At 51.5% G+C, this 9,398-nt stretch overlaps 1 protein-coding gene across 1 annotated transcript in view; it reads right to left on the reverse strand.

The window, feature by feature from the left end:
* The window catches only part of PPAPDC3 (phosphatidic acid phosphatase type 2 domain containing 3), a 12,895-nt gene extending 7,689 nt beyond the window's left edge, over window positions 1-5,206 (reverse strand). Inside the window, exon 1 of the mRNA XM_010189162.1 lies at window positions 4,564-5,206. Coding sequence (XP_010187464.1) covers window positions 4,564-5,014 — 451 coding nt within the window. The 5' untranslated portion in view covers window positions 5,015-5,206. The remainder of the gene's footprint in view (window positions 1-4,563) is intronic.
* Between the last annotated feature and the right edge of the window lie 4,192 nt (window positions 5,207-9,398).

Genomic DNA, 9,398 nt, shown 5'->3' on the forward strand with positions numbered 1-9,398 from the left:
GGGGCTCAACAGGACGAACTCGTCTGTACAGCCTGGGCATTTCATCTACTTGGTGACCTTTACCAGCGACAGGCTGTACTGTCTGGGGTCTTGCCACACGGACTCCAAAGAAAAGCATGACAATACCTGTGCTGTAAGAGCAGGGGCAGGGGATCTCGAGGGGCCTGGTGAAGGCATTTCTCACTCTCTTTCCTTCCTAACCTACCACTTTTCTGCCAATCTGATCTTGGTTGGAAGCTGCCAGGGTGGGACTGCAGAGACCTGGCCGTATATATATGTTTATAAAGATATATATTTTTTAAATAAATATATATAAGGCTCAGGAGAAAGTCACAGCTCTGCAGGGGACTATGCCTCTGAATATCATGGCTTGGTACCCAGTCAGACTAAAGCTAGGTCAGTACCCAGGGAGAAGGCTGGAGAGAGCAGAACTGCCTCCTTGCTGACCTTCAGGAGCGGAGAAGTGACCGTGGGCTCCCCTCCTTTCCTCCTCCAGTGGGAAGCCACCCATCCCCAGCCTGCCACGCCACAATACGTCCACACCCCAAGGCACTGCTTTACGTGATGGCGATAAATGCTTAGTGACAGCCCCACAGAGCCCACCCAGCCCTCAGAAGCAGGATGCAGAGCTGGCTGGTGATGGGTGAGGACTGGGACCTGTGTCACTGAGATAGCAGGCAATGAAAAGACCAGAGCTTTCTCTTTTCCTGGTCTGAAAAACCTATTACAGAAAGCCATGACCCCAGCAGAACCAGTTAATGGCCGGTGTTTCAAACCCAGCACAGATAGGCATTTTATGGGCAAGGGTTAATCAAGCAGATCCCTTCCGACAGCAGTGGCACACGACTGGACTGCAGATAACTAAACAATGTGGTGATTTGGCTCTAAACACAATAGGCGGACCTCACCAGAGCGACCACTTCGGGTAGGTGACCAAATTCCGTCCCCATGGCAGTAAGGAGGTGCCTGGACCTAGAAAGACCATCAGTCTAATGAGATCAATCTGTTTAGCTTAATAAATAGGAGGTAGAGAAACGACTTGAGCCCTCTCCAAAATATTGAGAGGCAGAAGAGATGTTGACTAAAAGAGCTGTTCAGCTGAGGAGAGGAGGGTATGCAGACTGAAAGCAAGGCACTTGTGCGAATCCCTACCACTGCAGTAATACAGAAATTGTTCTGACAAGTTCACCCTCACTTGTAACTGTACATCAGATTGAGTGTTTGGGGGTTTTTTTTCCCTTAACAAATTGAACAGGAATAAATTAAGGGATGTGCTACAGCCTGTATTTTGCCGTGGGTTAGATCAATGATCCAAATGTTCTTTGCTGGCTTTGCAGTCAATGAATCACTAAATTTGGATCCACATCCTCACCAGATGGATCAGAACCAGAAACCGAGGTACTGCTTCCCCCAGATTTTAATGGAGTTTCTGTCTGGTTCTGAAACAGATTTGGCAATTTTAGGGAAAGTTTTATATATGTTTTCCCCCTGAAAGCCCAATTGCAAGGTTCAAATGATTTTCTAAGCACCTCAGTTTTAATGAAATCCTTCTGATTGCAGAAAAGAGCTTGAACGGTCCTAAATTTCCAACACTGACAGACAAATAAAATGAACTCTAAAACTGGGGGGGTCCCAGGTTATGATTTTCTCAATTTGGCCAGGGGGTGCAGACTTTCTTCCTGACTCCTCAACAGCCAGGACTGGCAGTGCTGAGATAGTCTTCCTGAAAGCACATTCTGGCAGAGGGATTTTTACAGTGGGCACAGATACCTGGTTTCTTCCATCTTTTCAGTAACAGGCTGCGAGAGCGCTTCTCTGGCTGTGTGGCATTTGCTGGGAAAGATCACGATGAGGAGAATCAATAAATTCCATCACAGATGACAGGCACGGAGGGAAAACATTGCTTGGGGTTGCTAATCAACATCTGCAGTTGGGATGGATGGAGCATCCCAGGGTCAGACCCCCTCACCCGAAATGCTCCCGCCTGTGTTGGCAAAGCTCCTGCCTAAAGCTCCTCAGGCACAAGTGCCCCCCCTCCATCTGCAGTGGTGCTCCTGCCAGGTTCCCGGTCCCATTTCAGCAGTCTCCTGTCTCCGCGCCTTGAAAGCCTGATTGCAAATCCTAAACAAGTGCTCTATGATGGGCTGGCTCCCTGCCCACAGACTGCATCAGAAATTCTGCTTGATGTATCAAACTCTCAGCAAGCAGGGGGAAGGGAGGAGAGCCAGGGGTGGTGAGGAAGGGGTGCCATAGACAACCCCAACTTCCCTGCCTCCCTCTTCCCAGGAGACCAGGGAAACACCAGGAGGTTCCCTTCCCATTGACCTGTCCCTACCCAGGAGGGCTTTACGCCGCATCCTGATGGGTTTGGTTCACAGGAAAACAGCAGTGAGAGAGACCAAGGATGCCAGATGCAGCAGTGCCATACCCTTCCTCCCTACTCAAGAGACCTCACATGGGATCCGTCCAGGTCCACCAGCCTCACACTCCCCAGCCAGACTCCCTCCTCCATCAGCAATGCAGGTATCACAGCGGCAGCTACTTGGATATTTGGAGTTCCTGACTGCAATCTTAAATACCAAACCGAGGCAAACTCACAGCAGAGATCTGCTCTGTGGGGTGACACAAGTCCTGCTGAGGAAGCTCTGACAAAAAAGGCTCAGGGCACTTTGGTCAGTCCCACAGTCAGTGTCGTCTGCTCAGAGGGCAAAGTGGAGCTTCAAGTCACATTGAGAACTACTCCTTCACGCAATTTAACTATTTTCTTTCTGGCAGACAGAGAAGAAGGATGGGAGTAGCCCATCTAGGCAAGGGAGCAAGACTTCAGAAGCCCCCGGAGTTGTCCCCAGGCACCACATTTGAGCTGAGGAGACCTGGAGATGCAGGTAGTGGAGCAGGGCTGAGTCCTCCCAGAGACCACTTGATACTCGAAGTTTCAACACAAGCCAGAGGTGGCTTTGCATTTGGGCTCCTCACATGGCAACAGAAGGGCGAGAAAAACCTTGCTTGTTTTCAAGCCAGAAGTGGTGTTACCTCTTCATAAGGATCTCAAATATTTTGGAGTCAAAGAGGTCAGTTTTCAAGCTCCAAAACTGTCAAAGGCTCTCAGGTCAAGAGACATCTGGAAACTTTGCTGGTTGATGTTAGTCACTTACTATTTCATCCTCATGCCCTTTTAAAGGGAGCTTCTTTTCTCAGCGAGAGGTTGACCTGGCGCACAGAGGAGCCCCAGGAAGAAGTGCTGACATCGGCGGGCTCTGCATCACGCCGATGCTATTCTGGCTCCTTCCCTGCGATGGCCTCCCTTCGTTAGATGTCGCAGCACGAGGACAGTCTCTTTCAAAGGCAGAGGGGGGAAAAGGCAGCTACCACTGTGCTTTTCAAGCCGGTTTGGTGCAATCTTTGCCCTCACCAAAGGATGAACTTGGGGAAAAAAAAAACCCCTGGGACCAAGTTGCAAAGACTGTATCATGTCACAGTCAGCCCCTGGGGACAGGATGTCCCTGTCAGAGGTGCCTCTGAAACAACATGTCCCTATGTCCCTTCAAAAGGCTCCCTGAAGAAGCAAAGGCCTAAATCCAATGTTTTCAATTTCAATCAAGCAAAAGCAGGAGCTCTGATTGCTGTTTTTTGGGGGAAGGTGAAACACTAGGGTGGATCACAGCCAGATGAGATAGTAATTAGTCACGACAGAAAGTACAATAACTGGGCTCCATGCTAAAGGCAGACGATAGAGAAGAGCAAGGTCCTCAGGTGGGCATGGCCAGGGTGGGTTGGGGCCAGGATCTAAGGAAAGTCCCACCTAGAGCTCAGCTTGGTCACTGGTGGGACATGGGTCTACAAGGGTGGGATGGGCCCTGCTCAGCTGAGAAGGCAACTCTTTTAACATGTCCCAGCCTCCAGAAACAAGGACACCGACCACCACACAAGGACTAGCAGGAGCGACAGAGAGATCCCAGCCCATCTGCACAGCCTCTGGGTCGAAGTAGTGCATGGAAATGGGGACAGCAGCAAGAAAGGTCCTCAAGGGAAGAAGGACATGAGAACAAACCGCAGCAGGGAAGGAGACAGGACTCCATCACGCGGCGGCTGAGACGTGGAGCCAGGGTCTGTTCAAGAAAGTGGTGAGGGGATGGAAATCTTTTTTTCTCAAAGATACCCCCAGAAATTGATCCAGATGATCAATGATTAAAATATTTATGTTTTCCCCACCTACCAAACCACCAAGGCAGATCAGATAAAAGACATTGCTTCTGGTATCCACCCACACATCACAGACACTTCCTTGTCCGACTGGACAACCCCGCCCCATGCAGGACCAGGGACCTGCCCCTGCTCCATGGATGTCACCATCTACCAGGATTACTCCACCCCTCTGAGGGAACTTTTTGCTACCTCCATCACCCGCGGTACCCAGGACTGAGATGGCTGATAAGCACAGCGTTCACCCTAAAGGTCACTCCCTGCTTTCTGACCACATCAGAGGCTGGGAGCAGTCAGAGGAGGAGCCCCAGTGCCGCTGTCCCTTGTGACCAGGGCTGGGGAGGGAGGTTTGCCACTCACCTAGCAGCAGGTTCATGAGGACCTCTTGGCCTGCCAGCGTGCTGCTCTTCACCAGGCAGATGAGCGTACCCGCAATCCAGGGGATCCCATGCCCCGTTATCCCCAGGAGGCTAATCATGGAGCGGGCGCCGCCCCAGGAGGACGCTCTGTTGGCACACACTCCCAGCCTCTTGGACATGCAGATATCGATGGCCAGCAGGGAGTTGAAGGCGATTCCCTTGAAGGAGGGGTTGAGCTGCATGCAGTCCTCTTCGGGCAGCTGCTGAGACTGTCTCCTCTCCTTGGGGTTGCTGTTCTGGGCGCCAGCTGCCCCGGCCTGGCTGCTCTGTTTTCTGCCGGAGCTCCTGCTCTCCTGGTTCCCCTTCAAGGGCTGATTCAGGGAGAGGAACTCGGTCCTGTTGAGGACATTGTTCCTGTCTCTTGCCCTGGACCGCGGCTGGGATGCCGGCATTGCAGTCTCTCTCTATCGCAACCTGCTCTGCAAATACCAGGAAGGAGAGAAATCCCTCTTCTCCCCGCAGAAAGCTTCCCCCACTCCCACCCTCACAAGCTGTGAATTTGGGAAGCTACAAAGGTTCCCCTTCTGTTGCAGTTGCCCCCAGCACAGACTGCAGCTGTTAAATATAGAGTAAGGAATGCACATGGCTGTTTACTTCATGGGCCTAGCAAGCTTGGAAGAAAAATTAATGCCAGGCTTGGCAGCCACTCCAGTGCCAGGGAAAAAGGTTAAGCAGCCAATAGATTGGAAGAAGAGGAGGGAAAAGCATTGTGCCAAAGGTTGGTTGCTTCTGGCCTGGTCTATTTAAATCTTCCAATTGCCTATTCCCTTGGGCTGCAAGGGAAACTGGGAAATGTAGTTTTTTGCACTACGAGTCACATTTCAGTATCTGAGCATCAGAGCTGGAGATCACAGCATCCCCCCCTCCTCACACAGCCAGTGTTGCTGTGCCACCTGGCTTTGCACTCTAAGGCTGGGCATTGCTCAGGGGCTTCCCCTCGAGGGGCTCTCCCCGGGTATCTTCTTGATTTGTCTGTTGTGCAACACCTCACCCTTGCTAGGGCACATTAAATATCACTCTTTTCTCTCTGGAATGGATATTTTTCAAATATCACTATCCCCATCCTCTCTCCCCACTCAGGGTGCGCTCCTGCAGCAACTTCCATCGCTCACCGCGTCCCCGGACCCAAGGAGAGGCATCACCTGCCTCCTGATTAAAAGAGACACGGCACTGCTAATGACTTCCCATCCCCCTGCCCCCAGCGCTGAGCGCGGCCTCAACACCACACACATCTCTGCCCTGTCATCTCGCATCGCAGATCCCACGCTGAAAGCGGGTGACAGGCAGCGTCCGCGTCCCTGAGCTGCGGGTGCAATCAGCAGTGCAGGTACCCAGCATCACGGGACAGGGAAGAGGAAGCCTATGGCAGGCCCTGGGGACTCCTCCTGCAGAGGATGGGGAAGAAGCGCTGTTCTTCCTGCTGTGGTGCATTCTGCTCCATTGCTTCATCTGTGCACGGCTGCCATCAGCCTCCCTGCTGCCCCCCACAGCTGGGGTGAACCCCTCTGCGACATCTCTCACCCACCCATCACTGGTGCTGGTGAACCCCCAGGAGAACATCCCATCTGTGTTCGCAGCTCCAGTGTACAGGTCTGGACCATCTCACTATTGTCCCTGAACCACAGCTGCGTGGATCTAAGCTTCAAGCATCGCTGCAAGAGACCGTCCATCTCCGCTCCCCCTGCCCGAAGGACAGCAGCAATTTCTGAGCCAGATCCACTCGGGTGCCATCACTGAGTTCCCTTCCCTGGGCGATGGCTGCTGCGGCTCCACACCACCCACACACTCCAGAAACAGGATTATTCCTATGCAAATAGACTGGAAATCCCCCATGGACAGAGAAGTGGAGAAGATGAATATTGCACCACGGAGCAGAACAGGCACATCTCTTGATACCAGAGATATTTGCCTACATAAATATCCAGTTTCAGAGGTCAGTATTTGTACAGGTACCCTGGCCCAGGTATCTTTATAAATCTTGTCCAAAATGCACTGGGGAGCTTAAGTGCTAAATAAAAGGTGGTTCTTTGTTTTCTAAGATAATAAGAAAAAAAAATCACATTTTCTTCACACTTTTTATCCATAGATCTCAAAATCCTCTGGATGAACTATGCACCCAGCCTGTGGCCATCCCACAGACAGACCAGGCAGAGGCGAGGTCAATGCTTGGCCAGGGGAGTGCCAGAGCCCCTGAGGAGCCCTCACCCATGGGCTTTGCTTGTATTTCCCCCTCTTAATGAATTAAAGGAAAAAATACTTGTCCATTTATTTCCAAATCACACCTTCCAGGAACCTATCCCTAGCCTGGGATGATGACCCCAGCCAGGGGAAGAGCTCATCCTCTCCTCAGACACCTCCGCTCACCCCATAAACCATGACCCCATGCAGCTCAGGTACCATCTGGGGCTGTGACAGCCTGGGAGCGTCACATCACTAACACCCACCAGCTCCCATCCCATCGCTGGCTGCACGGCAGCATTCTCACATTATTGGGGAAGTCAGCGTCTCATCCCACTGCCCAGTTCTGAGGCACGTGGAAAATCTCAGCCCACCTGACATCAGCCGGGACATAACCATCCTCGCTGCTTCGACGTGGTGATGGCTGTCACCTCCCGGTTTCTCCTGCTCCATGCTGGGTTGCTGCCATGTGAGGCTTCCTGCAAACATCTGCGAGGAGAATGGTAAAGCACTGGTGGCCAGGAGCCTGCAGAAATAGGGAGACTCTTCTCTCCCTCCTGTCCCACCCATGCTGTGGATGCCGAGTGATTGCTGAGCTCGGGAGCTGTCACTGGAGAAAACAAAAAATACCTTGAAAGCCCTGGGTGTTCATTTAATCTGGTGCCTGTCTCTTCTGCTGACACTGATATGGGGGAATTTCTCTGCTTTACACATAGAGCTGCCCCAGCCTCCCCATGGGAATTCAGCCCTGCACCCCAGCACGAGTGCCCAGCGGGAAGGGGATGGAGAAGGGAGGGCAGCACAGGGTGGAGGCAGTGCCAGCAAACACTGTCAAAGGTGATAGGACAGAAATTTGGTCTCTCCTGCAGCCAAGTGGGCAACCGTCACTGTCTCAGCTGGAGAATCTTAGCTGGGGGGGGGAAGGGGCCTCACCAAGCACTGTCCCACTGCACATGTGGAGGAAGAGACACAGCGAGCTCAGAGGAGACGTGCTCTGCTCGCAAAACAGCCACAAACCCAGGGGTTTATAAATATCCCTGCTAAACCTGTAGACGGGCTCCCTGCTCCAGCAGGGCTATTCCAGGCTGACACCTGATCCACGGGGGTCAGTGAGCACCTCGAAGGACGCCCAGACAGACAAATCTGGACAGACAAATCTGTCACTCTCCACAATTCATGGGTGGCTTCGGTGCATTGCAGCCTCCAGCAGTGGCTGGCCAAGAACCAGCACTCACAGCAAAAATGCTGCAAGCAAATCTGCAGTGCTCCTGGGTGGGATTCTTCTTGGGGTGAAAAAGAAAGCTCAGTCAAAATAAAATACTATATTCTGCAGTATTTACCCAGTCAGGCCCATCAGCACAGCATAGCATAACCTCTGGTGGGCTGGTTTTATTTGCTGCTGTTTAATGGTGAAGGAGAAGACCCTGCCTCTTGGTAAACCTGGAAAACATGCTGGAAGGGCACGGAGGCACAGGGCAGGCCGTGAAGCCAGGAGGGCAATAGCAGGAACAGAGCATGGCTGTACTACAATGAGACATGGACAGGCAATCGAATGAGCAGCAGAAGGAAATACAACTCAGCATTGCCAGATGCTCCTAATTCTTACTTATCACAGCTTGGCCTCACATCTCCAGCAATTCCATCAGCGAGCACCATGCTCTCGGGCACGGAAACCATAATGCAGCCACTCCAGAATGGAGCGTGCTAATGCCTTCATCATTCACAGCAGCATGATGGAGACAGGCATGACCAAAACCCAAAGAAGGCTCCAGCTGAAGACGAAAAGCTTATTTAACTGGAATGAGATAATGCAATTCCGTAGTTGACCAGAACACCAGAGGCAGCCAAGTTGAAGCAAGACCTGGCTGAACCTTCAGTGAAACTCAAGTCGCAGAATATGCAGTTTCACCAGATTCATAATGCTCTGAGAAACTGTGACAAGCTTGTTTGAAAAGTGTGAAAGAGTCTTGGAAATGTCAAAGTATTTCAGCACCTTCTGGAGGCTGCTGAAGCAACTGGATATTTCATTCAGAGATGCTCATTTAATCCGTTCTTGTACTATGCGGTAGTAAGTTGCTTGCTTGTACCCTGAGTGTGTGCTTAGTTTTTACATCTGTTGCAGGGCCAAGAGATTATAACTGTGCCCTTCACAGAGACTGTGCCTCAGACATTTCTATCTCTCAATTCCAGCTACTCCTCGGTCTCTTGGCTGCCATGGAGAGCTTTGCGTTTCCTGCTGCCTGATTCACAGCCCATCCAGCCCAGGGCTATGGGTTTTGCAAATAAGGTGCGCATCCCTTTACCCAACCTACCAACTAAGCTCCAGCTAGGAGAAGAAAATCTTAACCCGCAAACCCAAGAGAAAATACACTGCAGCTAAATTAAAAAAAAAAAAGAAAAAAAAAAAGGCAGACAGACATTTCTATAAAAACTACATTACCCACAATTCACGGACATGTGGGAGGAAATGCTGGTTTTGCAAAGGAGGTTTAGCTTCAACAGCTGCGGTTTAAAAGCGAAATACAGGAGGAGGGATGGCACTGGGCGAAGGAGGGAGGACAGAGAGACAGGGAGCGGGGTGGGGGGGTGGCCAGGACC

The sequence above is a fragment of the Mesitornis unicolor genome, unplaced genomic scaffold (genome assembly GCF_000695765.1).
Source record: "Mesitornis unicolor isolate BGI_N332 unplaced genomic scaffold, ASM69576v1 scaffold13537, whole genome shotgun sequence".
In the NCBI taxonomy this organism is placed as follows: domain Eukaryota; kingdom Metazoa; phylum Chordata; class Aves; order Mesitornithiformes; family Mesitornithidae; genus Mesitornis; species Mesitornis unicolor.